Raw genomic sequence first — 21,222 nt, 5'->3', positions numbered from 1 at the left:
GTCCATCTACCACTTGACTAAACATTTTCCTGAAGGCTTATCCTGCCTTGCTCACGGTGGTATTGTGGGTCTTGCAACTTGCTGGCTCAGTGAATGCGCTGATTAATTGAACAAGTATTTTAGTGACGTATCTGCCATTACAATGTAAGATGTGATATTTCAGTGTGCATGGTTTGAGTGTGCACCCGTGCGCCCACAGATATGCACACTCACACATCTTAAGAAGCCCTTTTTCTTTTTTCGTTTTTTTTTTTTTTTTTCACATAGCAGTAATTAATAATTGGACTTATCTCCAAATATCAGCCAAATCACCTATGGCTGTCTCTCTGGTTGCTCAAGAAAGAAACCTGAGGCACATCTGGATCGCATTAGAAGGAGAGTCTAACTAACCCCTTCGGATGTGCTGTGCCCTGGGTCCCCAGCACATCTTCAGAGGCTTATGCTGTCTGTGTCTTGACCTCACACTGGCTATCTGGTGGTGAGTGGATGCGTGGAAAGGGAGAGCAGCAAGAACTGGGCTCTTGGTTAAAGTGAGGCAAGCCACAGTGCTTTCTCAGCCCAGCCTCGCTGGTGAACTCTGACAGCCCCAACCTCCTGCCCTTCAGCCTGAGGCTGGCCGCTCATCCGTGTCCTCCCCAGGCAGCCCAGGACTTAGGGGAAGTGTGGGGGGAAGGTCCTGGGCACCGACCTCGCAGGGCTCTGAGTCCTGAAGTGAGTAACCCTAACGTCTTTGTGACCAAAGGACCTCCGGCGCCTTCAGGAGTCCCTTTTGTTTGTTTTTCATTGTGGCCCTCTGGTTATTCCTACGCTGCAAAAATCGGATATAGCGCCGATTATCAACGCAAGATCGAGATTGTCCCCCCCCCCCCCCACACCCCGCAGCCGGGCGCCCAGGTTTGTGGCTGGCCCTTGGGCCACACTGGGGCAGGTCGCGGAAGCTCCGCGTTCTTAGTGGGGTCCACGCGGGTCGGATTGGGGCCACACCGCTCCGCAGCCAGGCCCCACCCACGGTCAAAAGGGGAAGACCATGCTCCTTCCAGCTCCACTCTTGCAAAGCCCCAGAGACAAGTCATCCTGCTCTCGGAGGAGGCCGGGAGGTCCGGACACACGCGTCCAGCAGCGGAGGTCCCCTAGCGCCCCCTACAGCCCCTCGTGGGGGAGGGGGGACGGCACACAGTCTTGCGCCTCAGCACCACGCCCGGGACCCCACCCAGCGGCCCGCGCCCAGGATCACACCAACGCCCGCACCTCCCCGCTGCAGAAACCGGGCGTGGGGTCCTGAGGGCGGGCGCGCTGCATCCCAGGCGGCGGTGGCTCCGCCCGAGGCCGACTTCCTCTCCCTCTTTCTGTGCGTCCCTCCCTTCCTCCCTCCCTCCTTCCCTCCTGCCTGCTGGCACCAGACACGCTGAACCTCTTCTCTGGGGGCCCTCTTCCCCTTGGCGGAGTCTCATCCCGTACGACGTCGGGACTGTGCCATTTGGTGTTGAATGTTCCCCTCCGAGAGCTCATGGCTGAGGACGCAAGACGAGGGCCGGGCCCCCGAAGGGGCGCCGTCCGGGAGGCGGTGATGCTGCTGCTGTGCCTGGGGGTCCCGACCGGGCGCCCCTACAACGTGGACACCGAGAGCGCGCTGCTTTACCAGGGCCCCCACAACACCCTTTTCGGCTACTCGGTGGTGCTGCACAGCCACGGGCCTAAGCGATGGTGAGGAGTGGGATTCGGGCGCGCTGGGCATCTCCGAGCCGGGAAGGGTGCCTCGGATTGCCTGCCGGTTCAAACTTTCCTCTCCCGGGAGGCGGCAGAGGGGAGCGCGGCGATGGCTGGCTCCTTGGACAGCTGACCGGGAAACTAACTTATCTCCGGGTGGCAGCGCCCGGGGTGCGTCCTGGCACAGGCCCTGGAGCTGCGAGTTAGGGTGGCCCGTGGGTGCGCGGGTGGCGGGCGGAGGAGGGGGGCAGCGGGCCTGCTGCCAGCTGCTCCTCGGTGGAGACCCGAGTTCACGCAGCTCAGCTCAAGCCTGCGCGCACGTGCGCGTTTCTCCGTAGGCTCGTCGTGGGGGCTCCCACCGCCGACTGGCTCGCCAATGCCTCCGTGGTCCATCCCGGGGCCATTTACAGATGCCAGATCGGAAAGAACCCAAACCGGACTTGTCAACAGCTCCAGCTGGGTGAGTAGGATCTGGGACCAGGAGTGGGTGCACACACACCCTCCCCCCAACTTGGGGGCTCCACAGTCACACAAGTCCCGGAAGAACGCATGGTGCCTTCTGCTTCTAGTGTAAAGCAAACGATTTTCACTCAACTCCACACCGTCTCTACTTCTTAACACTTCTTTCTGTCACCATTCTCCTCCCTGTGCTAAGCCTTGTAGCAATGCTTGCAGTACTCTGACATAACTATGACTAAACTATGTAGAGGGACATTTTTATAGTACCTTCCCCCTCCCCCATCCTTTTGTAAAACACATTTTAAGGTCTCAGCACATTAAGAACAGGATACAGCTAAGCCAAGACTAAAGAATTGTATTTCCATCATTGACCCACCAGCCTTATTAAGAGAACAAGGGGGCTAGGGGGCACATCAGGAATAGCGGTTGGAATTGATCCCACATCCTGTCAAGTAGCCTGAGGGCTCTCTAAAACAGAAAACGGTGTAGTGTTACTTAGCATATAAAAATGTCAAAGAAGGGCACAGGAAAATTTGGCATCTTCATTGTTAATACAATTAAATTAGCCGGAACATATAACTATTAGTTTTTATCTCCAAAAATGCTCATGTTAAATAGCTACTTCTATGTGAAGTCATTTCTTAAGGTCTCTTCTTAGATTTGTGATGACTTGGAAAATGCGTTCTGAAGGGGGAGGGGAGAAAGTTCATGTTTCAAAGCACCAAAGCAAATTTGCTTTGAGCAGACACTTGGGGTGGGGTGTGAAAGAGGAACTAATACTAATTCAGACCTATCTTGTTCCAAACACTGTTCGGCACTGCTATATAGGTTGCTTAATGTTTTCCTCTCAGCACCACTGGGTCACAGTGGGCATTGTTCCTACTTAACGCACAGAGGACTCTGTGACTCAGGGGGTTGCAAGTCCTTCTTCTAAAGGCTACTCAGCTAGTGCATGGAAGATGGGACCCCAAGTCAAAGTCAGGTCTGCTTGGGTCCAAACTCCAAGCCCTGTTCTTTTATGTACCCATCTTCAGTGCAAATGAAATTAAATGAAGAGTCCAACATGTTGCCTGCTGAGCTGATGAGTCATGTGTAAATGGTGAATAAAAGGTTATAATTGGTACCGTTTTCATATTGAGACTTTGTGATAAGCTAGTTACTACACCTTTAACCTCCTTTTCTAGTAGTTTTTGCTTTTTCTCAAACTAGGAAGCTGGTTTTCTTCATTTAGAATGAATTCAAATAGAGTATGCATATAATGGGATCTTTGTTTTTAACTCAGAGAGCATCCATAAAGTCTAGGAGTTGTCAGTAGCATGTAGAATAAGCCCCAGTCACTCAAGAAGCCTCTTCCATCCCCCAAAGCAGACTATTAAAGCATAACACATTCGTAGACCTATCTATTTGGAATAATCCTGTAAAACATAATTTTCATTGCATGAGGGGATTGTGGGGTAAAGAATTGACGAGTGAAGCAGGCAACCTTGACCTGCCAGAGGATCTTGACGAGACTTCAGGTGGTGGAAATGTCATTTCTTTTATCCTGTCATAGTTTTCTGATCCATGACATTATAACTGCTGGTACCTAGCACTCAATTCCTATCTGGAAGGTCACAGAATCTACATCTAGATGTCTGTATTTTAACTGGAAAGATGTCATAGCATTATATAAAATTTCAGATAATAATGCCTGTCAAAATTGAAGGAAAATCTAAATTCTTTGGGCATTTGGAACATAGGGATCAACTACAGAAATATCCTTAGAGAAATGAGCACATGGTAAATGTACAACAAACACAAATTAAATGAAGATATATTGATAGATGAACGAATAAAAGCAAAGCGAAAGTTTGTTGTCAACCTGATTGGTAAATAAGAGAAGTAATTAGAAATAACAAGCCAAAGGGATATTTTTAACTTTTAAATTTTGGGTCAATTAAAGGCAAAAAGGAAGACAAGATTTCTATTCAATCACTGATTGCAACACTAATGGCTGTAGTACTAGCTTTGCATATTAGCAAAAGAATTGACTAAAATTATTTTTCATGCAATGTTTTAAACAGTGCATCTTCTCTTCCTTTTATAAAGAAACTAGAGGCCCGGTGCATGACATTTGTGCACTGGGTGGGGGTGGGGGGTGTCCCTCAGCCCGGCCTGCACCCTCTCACAGTCTGAAAGCCCTTGGGGGATGTCCAACTGACGGCTTAGGGGAGCTGGCCTAAGCCGTCAGTCAGACATCCTTAGTGCTGCAGTGGAGGCAGGAGAGGCTTCCTGCCACCGCCACTGCGCTCGGCAGCCATGAGCCCTGCTTCTGGCTGAGCAGCGCTCCCCCTGTGGGAGTGCACTGACCACCAGGGGGCAGCTCTTGCATTGAGCATCTGCCCCCTGGTGGTCAGTGCGCGTCATAGCGACTGGTTGTTCCGCCGTTTGGTGGATTTGCATACTAGCCTTTTATTATATAGGATTATGTGTCTCCCCTTTACCCTCTTCTTGGGTAAAGGGGGAATAAATGGTGATGGAAGGAGACTTGGTGATGGATGGGTTGGTGAACACACAATACAATGTACAGATGATGTATTATGGAATTGTACAGCTGAAACCTATATAATTTTATTGACCAATGTCACCAATAAATTCAATAATTTTTTAAAGTTAAGTGTACTAATTAAAAGGTAACAGTTGAAATGAAAAATATTTTCTTGTTGGCTGAACCAAAAAATCTTATAATAACTAAATATGGAGCTATGATGGCCATGTCAATAAGGTATTTTCTTTCATTTAAAATAGCTTAACTTGAAAGGCCATAGATGAAGTTAAAAGATCTCTTACAATGGTGCCTATCTCCTGCACAATTCAAAATACTACCCACATTGAATAGCCTTTAGGTCTCAGAATTTCAGATCAAAGTTTGATTCAAATAGACAATTGCCCATAAAAGAGGAGTTCAATATCCACACCCCCCCCATGCCTCCCCTATCTTTGTGGATAATGTTGTTGCATATGTGGTATATTTACTGTAGCTATAATCTAAAGTGAGCAGCAAATGCCCATTTATTTAGAATGTTCAGGGTATGAGATGTTGAGAGTAAGATACCCTTTCAGGGAAGTGAATTGACTGTAGAAGAGGCCCTTTCATCCTGCATGCAGACTCGCTCATCTCTCTGCCTGCCTGAGAAGTGTCTCTCCTCTCACTCCACTGGTACTTCCCTGGATGAACCAAAAGGAAGATAGTTTTCCATCTGGAGGGTCTGAGCCTAGACTTGTTCACGGAGACATCATATCTGAGGAGGCTCGCTGCTCATCCAGTTGCTTCTCATTTTTTTGGTGTTTTGTTTATGTTTGGTTTTTTAGAGAGAGAGGAAGGGAGAGGGATAGAGAGAAACATGGATGAGAGAGAAACATCTATCAGCTGCCTCCTGCACACCCCCTACTCGGGGATAAAGCCAGCAACCCAGGCATGTTCCCTGACTGGGAATCGAACCCGTAACCTCTTGGGTCATGGGTTGATGTTCAACCACTGAGCCACACTGGACAGGCTGCTTTTCTACTCATAGTCTGCATCCTTACTGAGGCTTTTTAAAAAGAAACTTTGATAGCAGATGGTTGTTAAAATAAGGCATTATAAATCATGACTGTATTACTATAGTTAATTATAGTCCATCCATGGATTATAATATTCAAAGAATTAGAATATAATAAAATGCATAAAGGATTATAAAATCATACTTTAAAAGTTTCATTTAATTGGTTATTCAAAAAATATTTCAGATCTTTCATTACTTTGGAATTGTCCCTAATAGCATTACACACATACACACACACACACACACACACACACACACAATTACTTGAGTCTAAAGTTACATAGGTACACTGCCCAATACAATAGTCATTGGCCACCTGTGGCTACTGAGCACAAGAAATTTGGCTAGTTTACAGTGAGAGGTGCTATATTATAAATTGCATACTGGATTACAAAGATAGTACAAAAAATAAAATACAATATTCCATTATTTTGTTTTTAAATATTTTTTATTGATTTCAGAGAGGAAGGAAGAGGGAGAGAGAGACAGAAACATCAGTGATGAGCAGGAATCATTGATCAGCTGCCTCCTGCACACCTCACACTGGGGATCTAGCCTGCAACCCAGGCATATGCCCTGACCGGGAATCGAACCATGACCTGGTTCATAGGTCGATGTCAACCACTGAGCCACGCTGGCTGGGCTCCATTATTTTTTTTAGATATTGATTACATGTTGAAATAAATAGTTAAAAATTAATAGTGATTACATGTTTAAGTGATATTTTGGATGTACTGAGTTAAATAAAATATATTGTTAAAATTAATTTCACTTATTTTTTTTTACTCTTTTAATGTTACTACTATAAAATTAAACATTTAATATGTGGCTTGTATTATATTCCTGTTGAACAGCACTAATCTAGAGAAACATAATTTTCCTGCATAAACTAACACTAACTTTTTAGCAGGTGTCTATGCATAAATAGATAATATTTTCACTTTTCTTTTCCAGACCAAGTATTGTACAAGTACTAGATCTTTAAGATCCCTGCTTGTGCCTATCTTTTTCTTGCTACAAAGAATAGTCCATCATAATTCAGTCATCATTATTCCCTTTCGGATTTCTTTCTGAAAATTATATTACATTCGCCAGCCTCCTGGTCTATATTACACTAGAGGCCCGGTGCATGAAATTCTTGCATGGTGGGGGAGGTGTCCCTCAGCCTGGCCTGCCCCCTCTCACAATCCAGGACCCCTCGGCTAGGGTCTCGAGGCCTGGCTGGTGATCAGGGCCTATCGGAGCTTTCCTTCCCCTGGCTGCCAGAAGCTGGCCCTGCCCCTGCCACTACTTGCCATCTGTGCAGTGCTGCCTCCCCCACCCCTGCTTCCAGTATCCTCCCTCTGCTGGGGACAGGTGTGGGTGCAATCGCTTGGCTGGCCTGGGCCTCCCTCTGCGGGGAGATTGCTGGCCGGCCTCGCACACCCACCACAGCATCAGTGACCTGGACCTCCCTCTGCTAGGTGATCCATTGTGGGGCTCTGAGATCGATTGCCCAGCAGAGGGAGGCCCCACCCACCCAGCCAGGGCTCCACAATCCATGCTGCAAAGAGGGAAGTCCTGCCCACCTGGCCGGGACTCTGCAATCAATCACCGTACAGAGGCTGGCCTGGGCCTCCCTCTGCTGGGCGATCATGGGGTGATGGCGGGCCCCCCTCCGACCAATCGCATTGCACCCACCTTGGATGGCCTGGCTCCAGTGCACGTCACAGCGTGGTCGTCCGGAAGGGCATCTGGATGGTCATTCTGTTGTTTGGTCATTCGGTCGATTTGCATATTATGCTTTTATTATTATATACTAGAGGCCCGGTGCATGAAATTTGTGCACAGGGGGGAGTGTCCCTCAGCCCAGCCTGCACACTCTCCAATCTGGGACCCCTTGAGGGATGTCCAACGGGCAGTCGGACATCCCTCTCACAATCCAGGACTGCTGGCTCCCAACTGCTCACCTGCCTGCCTTCCTGATTGCCCCTAACTGCTTCCGCCTGCCAGCCTGATCACCCCCTAACCACTCCCCTGCCAGCCTGATTGATGTCTAACTGCTCCCCTGCCAGCCTGTTTGCCCCCAACTTTCCTCCTCTGCTGGCCTGGTCACCCCTAACTGCCCTCCCCTACAGGCTTGATTGCCTCCAACTGCCCTCCCTTGCATGCCTGGTCCCTCCCAACTGCCCTCCCCTGCTGGCCATCTTGTGGTAGCCGTCTTGTGTCCACATGGGGGCAGGATTTTTGACCACATGGGGGCAGCCATCTTGCGTGTTGGAGTGATGGTCAATCTGCATATTACTCTTTCATTAGATAGGATAGAGGCCTGATGCATGGGTGGGGGCCAGCTGGTTTGCCCTGAAGGGTGTCCCGGATCAGGGTGGGGGTTCCCTTGGGGTGTGGGGCTGCCTGGGCCAGGGGCCAGTGGTGGTTTGCAGACTGGCCATGCCCCCCGGCGACCCAAGTGGAGGCCCTGGTATCTGGGATTTATTTATATTCTACAATTGAAACTTGGTAGCCTGGAGCGGAGACAAGCCTTCTGCTCGCTCTGTGGCAGCAGCCATTTCTGTTGGGATTTATTTACCTTATATAATTGAAACTTTGTAGCCTTAAGTGGAGGCCTGGGCCAGCCAGGGTGTGCGGAAAGCTTGGCTTCCTCCATTGCCAGGGGCAACCCTAGCCTCCTGCTCTCTCCAGCTTCGTGGCTGTCGCCATTTTTGTTGGGATTAATTTATCTTCTATAATTGAAACTTTGTAGCCTGGAGTGGAGGCCTGGGCCAGCCAGGGCAGGCGGAAAGCTTGGCTTCCTCCATTGCCAGGGAAACTCAAGCCTCCCTCCTGCTCTCTGTGGCCGTAGCCATCTTGGTTGGATTAATTTGCATACTGGCTCCTGATAGGCTAGTGGGTGTGGCTTGTGGTGTAGTGGAGTGATGGTTAATTTGCATATTACTCTTTTATTAGATAGGATAACCTGTTTGAAAGAAGCTAAGTCAGTTAGCATTGGATCATTAAACTTATGATTACCTCTCACTTCTGCCTGATTTACAGGAATTATTAGCTTAACATTAAAAGGCAAACCTCCCAGTGTTGAAACTCTAAATATGTACTTGATAAATTTTCTTTTTCATTTGCACTGCTCTTTAAATTGTAGCTTATGAGGCTGAGTTGATACAGACTGGTCATTTTCAAAAATCATCTGTGAACATAGGTTGTCATGGTAATTATGCAGAAAAATCAAGACAGAGAGCTTCATTAATAAACTGTAGCATTAAGATAATTAAGTTCTCTGATTTCCAGCAATTTCCTAAACTCCATCTAAAAGAATGGTTTCCACCTAATTGGAGAGATGAGGTTTTCTAAATGCATTTATTTTTGTCCTTAAGTTTACTTGATTACTGTGTAATATTCCTAATGACTAAAAATATCTCCCCTGATGGTGATGTGCTGGTGTCAGTAATGGTAATCCATTGTACATGGAGGTCATTTATTCATTCAGTCATTTATTGAGGGGTGACGAAGGGCCAGAACCTGGACAAACAGAAGACACATGGTCCTTGCCCCAGCAAGTTCACAGTCTATTGGGTTCTTATTGCAAAGTATGGTGAGAAGATCTGAAGTAGGAGAACATTGTGATGTCTTCCTGAGAAATTGATGTTCAAGTGGGGAACTAAATGAAAATCAGGAGTTAGATAGAGGTTACAGGAAAAGGTGTCAGAGCAAACTATGCATGAAGACCCTGAGGTCTTTGAGAGCATGGCATCTTTGAACTGAAAGAAAAATGCATGCAGTTGGACTGTGGAGGGTAAATTGGAGGGTAGGTTGGAGAGGTAAGCAAGGATTATTTTAGGTACAACTTCCTAAACGCTCTTTAGGATTATGAATTTGTCCTATGGTAATTAAAGCTGGGGAGTGACATGATTCCATTTGTGTTTTAGATACTTCTGGTTGCAGAGTAGCGAATGCTTTGGAGGAAATGGGTTAAGATAGTGGCAGTAGGAATGGGAAAAAAAAACAGATTCTGAAATTCTTTAAAAGACAGATTCAGCAGGATGTGATCATTGTTAAATGAGAGATGAAGGAAAGTTTCTTTAACCCCTAGGACATAATTTATTTTTAAATTAACCCAAAACGATACACTAATTTATACAGACAAAAGGTAGGTGTAGCAAAAAAATTCCACAGTTGATTCTCATATGTGACCTCCAACCCAATCGCCTTCACTTGAGAACTGTTAATATAAAGAAAGTATGTTTTAACTTTTAAGTATTCAGAGAAGAAGTTTTCAAAGATGGTTCTGACGTGGTCTGTTGTCTGGATGATCGTGCTGTGTCCTGTGAGGCAGAAGTAAATATCTAGTCATCAGTTGGAGGTATGGGTCAGGCGGGCAGGAGAGGTCTGTACCACCAATTCAGAGTTGAAGGCAATTAGCCCAGAGATGGCAGTCAAAGCCCTCGAGTTTAATGAGTTTAATCTGGGAAATCTCCATCCTGAAAAGATTAGAGGACCCAGGATAGATCCCTGAGGATGCTACCCTTTGAGAAGTGGCTGGAGCAATGCTGCTCTACTCAGGCTGCTATTGAGATTCTCCTGCAGAGCTTTAAGAATACTGCTGTTTATTCCCCAAGATGTTGGGAGGTGGGTCTAGGTAAGTGTAATATTGTAATTTATAGAAAGAAAAACATATATATTTAGTCTTTGTCCCTGTTTCTGGCACAAAACACCTAAAACCCTTAGAATTTTCTGAGGGATATGGAAGACAAAGATATCTATGGTTATTTTAATGAAGTGGTTTTTGGACCTCACTTAAGAATGGGGGCTGGTCCCAGCCAGTGTGGCTCAGGGGCTGAGCATTGATCTATGCACCAAGAGGTCGCTTGTTGGATTCCCAGTCAGGGCACGTGCCCAGGTTGTGGGCTTGATCCCTGGCAGGGGTGTGCAGGAGGCAGCTGATCAATGTTGATGTTTCTTTCTCATCGATGTTTCTATCTCTCTCACCTTCTCCCTTCCTTTCTCTCTAAAACCAATAAAAAATTTTTTGGCAACTATAAAAGAAAAAAGAATGGGGGCTGGTTACTAGTGGAGCCAACCAGATGATTAAAGCATGCAGACTTTTCAGTCCCACTCCCATGAGCTCCAAGATGGGGAAAGGGGCTGGAGGTGGAATCAGTTATGAATGGCCAATGTTTTAATCAATTATGCCTATATAATGAAGCCTCCATAAAAACCCAAAGGATAGCGTGTGGAGAGCTTCCAGGTTGATGAACTCATTGGAAAAGAGTGCAGAATCCTTAGTAGGGCATCAGGATTCTCTATAGGTTCCCAAATGATACGAATATTCATCTCTTCTCCACGGTTGTGAACCACTGGAAAAGAGAAGAGAAGCCCAAAAAAATGCCCAAGAAGAAGCCAAAGGGATGGGAAGGAAATCAGGTTGGTGTGAGAAAGCAAGTCTCAATAACTCTTTTAATTGGGTTTTGCATTAGTTATAAAAATTTTGTCAATTACTTATGCTAGGTACTGGGAATAGAAAGTTGAATAGGACATGTCTGAAGCCCTCAAAGAACTCAGTTGAACAGTTAATGATGAGAAAATATCCTAAGCATGATAATAGAGACATACACAGTGCGGGTTAGGGGGAGAAATTGGATAATGAGAGATGGTTTCCTGGAAGAGTAGACCCCTGAGTAGTTGAGCCATTTCTTACCAGTTTTAATGAGCACATAGTAAAAGCTCAATACATGTGAAATGGATGGATACATTTCTCCGATTGGGTGGGATCCTCTGCTGCACACTTCAGCATCATTCCAAGAAGTGTAGGCAGCCTTGGGTTCCCAGGTGTCCATCAATTTGTACCAGGCAATCTAAACAATAACACTCACTCCAGAGATGGGAGCTTGGACCTGACCATCTTTAAAAACAGGGATTTTTTTGCCCTAACCGGTTTGGCTCAGTGGATAGAGTGTCGGCCTGCGGACTGAAAAGCCCCAGGTTCGATTCCGGTCAAGGGCATGTACCTTGGTTGCGGCCACATCCCCAGTAGGAGTTGTGCAGGAGGCAACTGATCAATGTTTCTCTCTCATCAATGTTTCTTTTTTTTTAATTTTTTTTTTTTATTGATTTCAGAGAGGAAGGGAGAGGGAGAGAGAGATAGAAACATCAATGATGAGGGAGACTCATTGATCAGTTGCCTCCTGCACGCCCCCTACTGGGGATCCAGCCTACAACCTAGGCATGTGCCCCTGACCAGAATCGAACCCGGGACCTTTCAGTCCGCAGGCAAATGCTCTATCCACCGAGCCAAACCAGCTAGGGCTCTCATCGATGTTTCTAACTCTCTAGCCCTCTCCCTTCCTCTCTATAAAAAATCAATAATACATTTTTTAAATAAATAAAAAAGGGATTTTTTTACTTTAAAAGTAGCTAAAACATCAAATTGAAACATGGAAGTGGTCTTACAAGTGACAGGACTGGGCTCAATAATGCAGTGTGTTTGTGCTGATGCTCTCAGTTTACTCCAAAAATCTTTTTTTTTTTAAGATAGGAAATATTTATATGAAATTCTGTAATGCACAATGAGAAGAGTAACCATGTAGACTTAGTTGCCAGATCTCTGATGGGAAATAATGTGTGAGGTGGATTAGACACCCTACATAGAAGACTCTTTCCAGGCATACCCTGTCTTGTGAAATCTTTCTAGGTCTACCTCACCCCGATACCATTCTTTGTTTTCCTGTGGATGTTTTCTAGTATTTGGTAGGTTTTTTTCACAATCATTATCTCTGCAACATTTTATCCCATCCTTGAAGCTTTTTATGGAGACATGTCTGCTAATATCTGTAACTCCTCATCTCAGTCCAACCCTCCATTGGGGCAGGACAATGCCAAACACTCCCTGACTGATGGTTACTTCTCTCACGTATTTTTAAACCTTGCTGTCTTCCTGACATCCTCTGTTCTGCCCTGTGAATTCCCAAACCAGGCACAGAACTTCAATATCGCCCACCTAGCATTAAGCCAGAGCAGATTTCCCCAGAGTTTGTTTCTATTAACATTCTTATGTTTTCTTATTTCAAAGACACTCAAAGTGGTATTCATATATTAGTGATAGTTTTTCAAGTGAATCCTGAAGACAAAGAGATTAACTGGAAACCATGGAAGTAGAGAATTTTCTAATGTTGGAAATTAATGTTACCAGCTTAGTAGGTTTATTATAGAAATAAAATGAGTATAGAATTATTAATAATGTTAATATTTGGGTTCTTTTCCCACATTAATAGGGAAAATTATTAATAGCAGATCATTGTAAGGTAGTATAGATGCTAATTAACCGTGTGGGGTTGAATCCTTTCTTCCTCCACTAATTAGGGTTGTGATTTGGAGCAAGATACTTAATCTCCCTTTGTTTCAGCTTCTCTACCTGTAAAATTGGGATAATGACAATAATACCTACTCATAGGGATGGAATGAAAACTAAATGAGTTAATATAAACATAGGAAGCATGTCATAAATATTAGCAATTATTGTAAGACAATGCTCCCTCTTTAAATTATGTTCATTCATGTTCAAATATGACAAGTTGCAGTATATTTTTCTGGTGTAGTTAGTAGAAAGGTTTGTGTAGGTTTTCTGCAGGATTTTGAAAGAGTGTGGGCCTAAGATCCCTGGAAGAGACGCTAAACCTAGAATCAAGCTCACAAGTGTCCAGGTTTTCAGTTCTGGGGCCTCGTGGTAGCTCAGGATCAAACCCGATTTATAAAAAGGCAACACTAAACTTGACACTACCCTCTGCAGATGTTTACCTCAGTGTTCAACTTTCTTTCTGGAAACAATAAAGTAAAATAAATAAAAGTCTAAAGTTAAAAAAGTATATAAAATAAAATGAAAAAGAGGACTGAAATACTGGCATTTTCAGGCCTGAGATTATATAAGCTGTTTCTCACATAAGTTGAGAATGGTTATTAGTCATTATCAGATTTTGATAGGAAATCTGAGAAGCTGGCATTTCAATACCCGTTTTTCCAGGAAGAAACTACTTTGAGAATGGTGTCCAATGTTGATGTTTATTTTGATAGTTTGACTCTTGTTCCCACTACACAAGCTGGAGGCTATGGTTTGGAAGTTTAGTGCTCTCGAGGCCCATTTCACCTCTAACACATGGGCATTTTACTCTTTATTACTCCCCTAGAGGCCCAATGCACAAAATTCGTGCAAGGGGCTCTGCCTTCGCAGCCCCTGCTGCCTCGGCCCATTGCAGCCCTGGCTGCCTCATGGCCACATGGCCCCACCCACTGGTCGTTCCAGAAGGTTGTTCCACCATCTGGTCTAATTAGCATATTAGCTCTTTATTATCTAAGATTGTTATTGCTATTGAATTCATACACATTACTGTTATCTTTTAGAAACATCATCATGTTTTATTAGATGCATGGGGAAAGTTTAATATGATAAACTAATTATAATGGATTTAGTAGTTAGGGTTTGATAAGAAAAACTAAAAGAAGGGGCCACTGGGCTTAAAGAGCTGACTGCTGGTCAAATCTCTCAGCACTGTGAGCTCCCTCTGCTGGTGTAGTCCAAAGCAACAGAGTGTGGGTATGCTGGGGAGCAGAAGCATTTACCACTTAATGAACACCTACTAGTTGCCAGGCAGTCTTGCATGCACAGCCATAAATGTCCTGTAATCTTCATAACCCTGCAATGGTAGTTCTTATCATCTTGTCATATTTGAATTGATTTGTTCACCTTGAATCACACATGTTTTTCTAATATTCTTAATTTAGTTAGAGGAAAGAATTGTATAATTATTTTCACTCAGTAATTATTGCTTCTACAAATAAAGATATCTTGAATGAATGACTCTTTATATAACATTGAATAGAACAAGAGTCATTCATTTTTCAGGGTTATTTAAGAAAAAGAGTGGAAGAGTTTAAAACATATAAGACTTTTTAAATGGAATAGAACTTCAACATAAAAAAAAGTAATTGGTGGGAGTAAGGACTTTCACTATTTTTCTGAAACTTGAAATTACATCACATGTTTTGAAAGATCAGATACATGTATATCTTCGTAGCTAGACAGCCAGACGGAGTGCCCCAATCAAATGTCTGAAGTGATGGGGAAATCACAGCACAGTACACAGGCAGATAAAGCAAACATGTCATTCGAACCAAAAGTCCCAGGCACCCCTACCCACAGAGTGTTTCACTCAAGCTGTCAACAAGTGATGAAAGAAGAACTGTGAGTCTGATTTTTCCTTTTGGTCTTTCCTTGATGGAAATGCCAAGACACTGAGAACTGATCTAAATTGAGGGAAAGCACAGGACAAGATAGGGACCAAGTAAATGACATTTTTCGTGAACACTGTAGAGTTGACTATATAGTCTGGGGGCAGATTTGTGATATTTTACACATTTTATGATGAAAAAAACTTAGTGACATGACTTCAGTTAATTCATACATCTGAAATATTTGTAGACTTCTTTTTTATATGCTAATAAAGGCCCAGTGCACAAAATTTGTGCACGGGTAGAGTCCCTAGGCCTGGCCGGTGATCAGGGCTGATCAGGGCCTTCCAGTGGCTGGTTGGGGCCTTCCTTCCGGCTGCCATCCAGGGCCTTCCTTCGTTCTGCGCCATCTCCTGGTGGTCAGTGCACATCATAGTAAGAGATCGAACTCCTGGTCTCCCGGTCGAACTCCCGAGGGGACACTTCGTATATTAGCCTTTTATATATATAGATAGGGTAGTGGGAAGTAGCAGACCTTCTATTTCTGACATTTTTTTATTCTAATATTTTCCATTTACCAGCCCCACGGGGTTGGGCAAGTTATTTTTTTTTAAGACTCAATTTTCTTATCTGTAAAATAGCATTGATAAACTAGTCTTCCCTGCTGCTACTGTGAAGAGTAAATGAGTTAAAGTGTAAGATAAGGATTAAGTGACAACAAGTGCCACAGATATTTTATGGAGGATATATTCCATGACATATGTTTAGTTTAATCACGTGTTTAGATTAATCCTTAAAATAATAACAATGCTAACATCAGTTAACATTTGTTTGCTTTCTCTGCTAAGCTCTGGCCCAAGCGCTTCACACATATCTCACTTACTCCCCATAATCCTTGTGCAAAGGCTGTGAGGCAGGCACCTCCTGTGGGCCCAGCTGACGCTCCGTTTTAAATAGTCCTGCTCATATACCCCACTTTATAAAGACTTTCAAACCAGCAAACACGGTTTTCCTTCAGACCATCTATTACCATCTTAAAACTCAAGGCAGTATCTTAGAAGAGAAGTAAGGAAGAATAGTAGTGAAGGAAGATCTCCAAAGCTTAGATCCCTGAGAGTTTGGTGAAATTATTGCAGCAAAGCAGCAATTTTCAACCGGTGTGCCACAAGAGGTGTGAATGAATCAAAATTATACCTATTCTATTTATTTTTTTTATCAGATCAGGAAAATTATATATTTTTTGGTGTGCTGCAGAATATTAGTAATTAGGTTATGTGTGCCGTGAGATGAAAAAGGTTGAAAATCGCTGCAGTGAATGATCAGTAAATCTAGTAAAGGATTTGTGGTGGTATAATGTATTTCAGGATTCCCTCCCTCAGCAAATACGTATTTCATTCCAGCCTTCTGCAGGTAAGGCCCTGTTCTGGACTGTGGGAGTGCCATAGTCAACAAAATACAGTACCTGCCCTCATGGAGGTGATATTCAAGATCGAATATCCTTCCATAGTCTCATATTTTTGGACTTGGAACAATGACTAAAGAATAACAACAAAAGGCGGTGGCAAAAGTGTACCTAACTGGCTTTGTACTAACATCGTTTATATTCATCTATTGGAGTTACTACTTATTCATATTAACGTAGATGTATGTATACTGATACAAAAATCAGTAGATGAAAATTTAAAAAATGAAGCAGTAAACATACATCTTTATATTTCCTTTCCCAAATAAAAAATAAAAAAGAGAAAGATGGGTTTCAGTTTTTAGAATATAGCTTTGTATTTTTAATGTCTATTGGGAAAATGCATTCAACTGTGCTAAGGATTAGTCATTCTAGTTGTATAAAAGCTTGGAAAATTATCACATGTTAATTTCTGCTGACCTCTTTTATATTAAACCATGTAAAGTACTTTTTTAATTATGAAGCTGATTTAATTGACTGAGTTTACATTAGTAATAAATGAGCTGAGTTGAAAACCAGATTATAAATAATCTCAGCCTGACATTTAAGTCAAAAATAAAGATAATCTGAGTTTGTTTATGATGTTCAGTTTCCTGACATTAACTTTCTCATGCCGGTTTTAATCATCATCATTTCTGGCCACATTAGAAATACTGAATTTACACACAAAAAAAATTTACTTAACATTTGATATCCTTTTTCAATATCTAGCCAAAACCAAGGAGGAAAAAAGATATTATTATGAAAATATTTGTTGTTGAAACTATTGCATGTGTCTCCTTTTTTTCCCCATTGACTCCTTATAGCCCGCCCCTGCCCTCTAGTATTATTTTTAAAAGGAAGTAGTTTCTTTACAGATATGACATAATGCAGGAAAGGCATAGCATTTACACTGCAGAGCAGTTGCTCACAAGCCCAAGTGCACACTACAACTGCCCAGGGAGCTTTTCAGATAATTCTGACGCCTGGGTCTCAACCCAGACAAGTCACATCGGAGCCTCTGGGAGCAGGAAGCAGGTGTCAGGGTTTGTTCAGAACTCTCCCCAGGTGATCCTCCTGTCCAGTCAAGGCCGGGAACCACGTGATAAAAGAGTGGACTTAGGAGCAAGCCAGGTTAAGGAAAAGCTCTGGAGAAGGCCCCGAGTGTAAGCTGATGATGAGAAGGTTTTATTCCTCTGCCAAGATTCTGTAGGCATTAAAGAAGAAAACCATAAACAAAAGTCCCTGGAAATTAAGAAAAGACCTAGAGTGGTAGTGGGGACTTACGGGCATTCTTTGAACTGATCCCGTCTTGTAACCGGTGCAGAAAGTATTACCGTGGCGGCAGAAGGTGTGTTGGGAAGAAAAGGAGAACCCTCTATAACTGTGAGTCTGTGTGTTTGTTCACTGATTAGAATTCATTTTTATTTCTTGTGTGGAAGGGTAATTGTTTCATGACTGTGTTGGTTTGTGAATTTCCTTTCTGCCGGGGCATTTATCCTTTTGTACCCACATTTCACATTAAAATACAAAACACAAATAGAAGATAAGATACTCAGTCAAAACAAACCAGTCAAAGCTTTGAATTGCTTTTCATTTATTGAACTTCCATTTTCAGCACATGTTTCCAGGCTTTGTGCCGGGGGTGGGCTAGTAATGAACAAGACTTAGTACTGGTCAAGATGAAGTAGGTCATTATTTACTGAGCCTGTTCACCAGAGAAACAGAACCGACAGGGTAGCTAGATAGATTTATCCATCTATCTACCTTTCAATCTATCTACAAGGAGATTCACAATTGGCTCCCTCAGTTATGGAGGCTGAGAAAGTCCTATGACCTGCTATGGGCAAACTGAAGAAGCAGGAACGCTGGTGTAATTCAGGCCAAAGGCTTGAGAAGTGGGGGGGGGGGGGGGGGGGGGGCATGGTGCATTGTTATAAGTCCCAAAGACCTGAGACGTACTCAGACATGGAGAGAGAGATGTTTGAGGGAAGTGACGCCAAAAAAGGGGGAAAGTGAGTAGTTTGGTTATGATGTGTGTGAGCCTAAAGTGTGAGATTCTGAGCAGTGGGGACATCCTGGTGGAGCTAAAACGAAAACAGAGGATACAAGGTGGAATCCTCGATGGCTCCAGAAAACCATTGAATCACACAGGTGTTTCTCTAGTCTTCATTTTTAAATTTAAAGACTCGGCCAAGAAACAGACAACAATTCACTATTTTTGCAGATAAAAAATTTTTGGCCATTTTTCTCAAGCAACTTACATAGCATTGTGTGGTTCTCAACTATTGTATGTTTACTTTTTTCAAACTTTTGGGATGCATCTCTAGAACAGTAAATTTGTTTCTAAATATTGAGTATAATTTTGGTGAAAGTGTCCATTATATTACACCACATTTTAATAGAGATGTGTGTTATTTGTGACCTCCTTCCTCTCCTGTTCTTAGTTTTTCTTTTACTTGGTTGCCTTAGTGACTGTAAATTTAGAAGACTTTGGTATTTTCTTAGAAGATATTTCATTGAAGTGTCTATTGTAAATAATAAGAACTTGAACTTCAGGTAAACAGGGTCTATCATTTATCGTCTGTTTTTGACATTAGTAAAAGAAAAAAACTGGCAATTTTAGTGAAAAGTCAAACTGAAAATTGCATCACAATGAAAATTAAAATTTCATGTCAGTCTCTTTCACTTTCCGTCCATTATGTTGACATCATGTAGCCACAATCAAACTGTATGAGACCTTACCTACCGAAGCACAGAGTACAATTCCTTCTCTCTCCCTTCTTCCCTCTTCCTTTTTCTTTTTATTAGTCTTAACAGAGGGACCTTACGTTTCCACTGGGACTATCTTTGGCCAAGGTTTGGGCTGCAGCAAGATTCTTCCCATTCCAAATAGACATTTCTAATCAACCCCAGCATTCTTCTTCCAGACCCATCCTTACGTGTCTTCCTCTCACGGTAGTGCTCCAAGCAGCCACTGCCAATAGGTGGGGCTTGCCAGTCACTATTCTACAGGACACCTGGCCAGAACAACATAATCCATAAGAATTGCTAATTCTTTTATAGCAATTTCCAGATCATGGGCACCATCTGGGGTAGTCAGGGCCTCACCTGAACCTACTAAAGCAGAATCTTCCAGGGGCTGGGACGCTTTCTTCAGTTCCGCTGTGTTAAGGGTTTTGCTGTTTTTCCTGATCAACATCTTGGAGAACAAACAAGTGTATACACAATTGTCTTCCTATACTCCTTAAAACAAAATCTCTCCTACCCAGGAGATTTTCTGCAAATAATTTCACTTTCAAAATATTAGCCTTATTGATATAGGTATTCTGTGTTTGCCCAGAAAACTTGAGGGGTTAAGGTTATAGGAGGAGACAGTGCCTAATTTAGAAAATGGTTCCTATAAATGTATGAACACAGTGACCAGTGTTCAAAATGCAGTAAACAAACCCAAGTTCCACATTCTTCCAATCAAATTAATGCAAATACATTGGCCTGCCTTTGGAAGGAAGCCCAGGTGGAATAGGCTATCACGTGGCAATTGAAGAGGGTGGAAATACAGACAGCAAAAGGAATCTTAAGGTACTGCATCTTATTCTTCCCTAAAATCACTTAATAGAACTCCCTTGAATACAGGATCCTAGCTCTAAAGCAAAGAAGTCACTCTAACAAAAGGGAAACATTATCACTGTGTAGATGACTTTCTTTCGTACAATTTAGGAGTATTTATGTTTAGTTTTCTTTCTATTCACGTATTTGCCAAAGTGCTACCAAAGTTTTTTTATTAACTATTGAGATAATCTGTTTTTTAACATTTTATTTCCCTTGTTGAGAGCAGTCATGATCAACTAAATATAAACCACAGGGTAGTTTGCTTTCAATGCTAGTCAGTGTCACCATGCTCATTATACACTGCTGATTTCCACATGCTCAGTCATCCCCTTCCAGCTTCAAGAAACTGACTTCAGTGCTGAAGACCATACTGTCTTTTATTGTTAACTAGAGGCCATTGCAGGAAGATTCCTGCAAGAACAGGGCTTCCAGCGGGCTTCCCTCCCACCACCGCCACCCCTCCCACCCCACGTGCTTTCCCTTCCCTCCCACCGCCTCTGCCCCCCCACCTCACGCTTTCCCTCCCGCCATCACTGCTGCCCCGTGCTTTCCCTCCCGCTGCCGCCCTGCACTTTTCCTCCCGCCGTCTCTGCCGCCACCGCGGCCACCCCCACCACTTTCCCTCCCGCAGCTGCCGCCCCCTCACCCGCCCCCCACGCTTTCCCTCTTCTATGCTGTCTTCAGTCTTCACTCTGTCTGCATATGCAAATTAACCGCCATCTTTTGTTGGGTTAATTTGCATACTCACTCTGATTGGCTGGTGGGTGTAGCGTAGTGATGGTTAATTTGCATGTTTCTCTTTTATTAGTGTAGATGTCTCAACACAAAGTATGTCTTACAAAGTGCTCTGATAATGTTGTCAATAATGCTAGATAAATGGTCCAAGCCAGTGGTCGGCAAACTCATTAGTCAACAGAGCCAAATATCAACAGTACAACGGTTGAAATTTCTTTTGAGAGCCAAATTTTTTAAACTTAAACTTCTTCTAACACCACTTCTTCAAAATAGACTCGCCCAGGCCGTGGTATTTTGTGGAAGAGCCACACTCAAGGGGCCAAAGAGCTGCATGTGGCTCACGAGCCTCAGTTTGCCGACCACGGGTCCAAGCAAAGGTGGGAATTCTTCACCAAGCATTATACATTGCCATTGATTTTGCACAGCCTATGTTGGTGTAAACTGGTCACTCCCCTCCCAGTCATTTCTACAAAT

At 43.5% G+C, this 21,222-nt stretch overlaps 1 protein-coding gene across 1 annotated transcript in view; it reads left to right on the top strand.

Moving 5' to 3' along the window:
• Positions 1–1,139: 1,139 nt before the first annotated feature.
• Positions 1,140–21,222, top strand: part of ITGA4 (integrin subunit alpha 4) — a 90,438-nt gene continuing 70,355 nt past the window's right edge. Inside the window, exons 1-2 of the mRNA XM_080670799.1 lie at positions 1,140–1,704; positions 2,046–2,167. Of these exons, the coding sequence (XP_080526925.1) occupies positions 1,508–1,704; positions 2,046–2,167 (319 nt within the window). The 5' untranslated portion in view covers positions 1,140–1,507. The remainder of the gene's footprint in view (positions 1,705–2,045; positions 2,168–21,222) is intronic.

Source organism: Plecotus auritus (assembly GCF_963455305.1).
Source record: "Plecotus auritus genome assembly, chromosome: 5".
In the NCBI taxonomy this organism is placed as follows: Eukaryota; Metazoa; Chordata; class Mammalia; order Chiroptera; family Vespertilionidae; genus Plecotus; species Plecotus auritus.
Note: the sequence above shows the minus strand (reverse complement) of the source record. Positions and strands in the feature narration are given on the sequence as shown.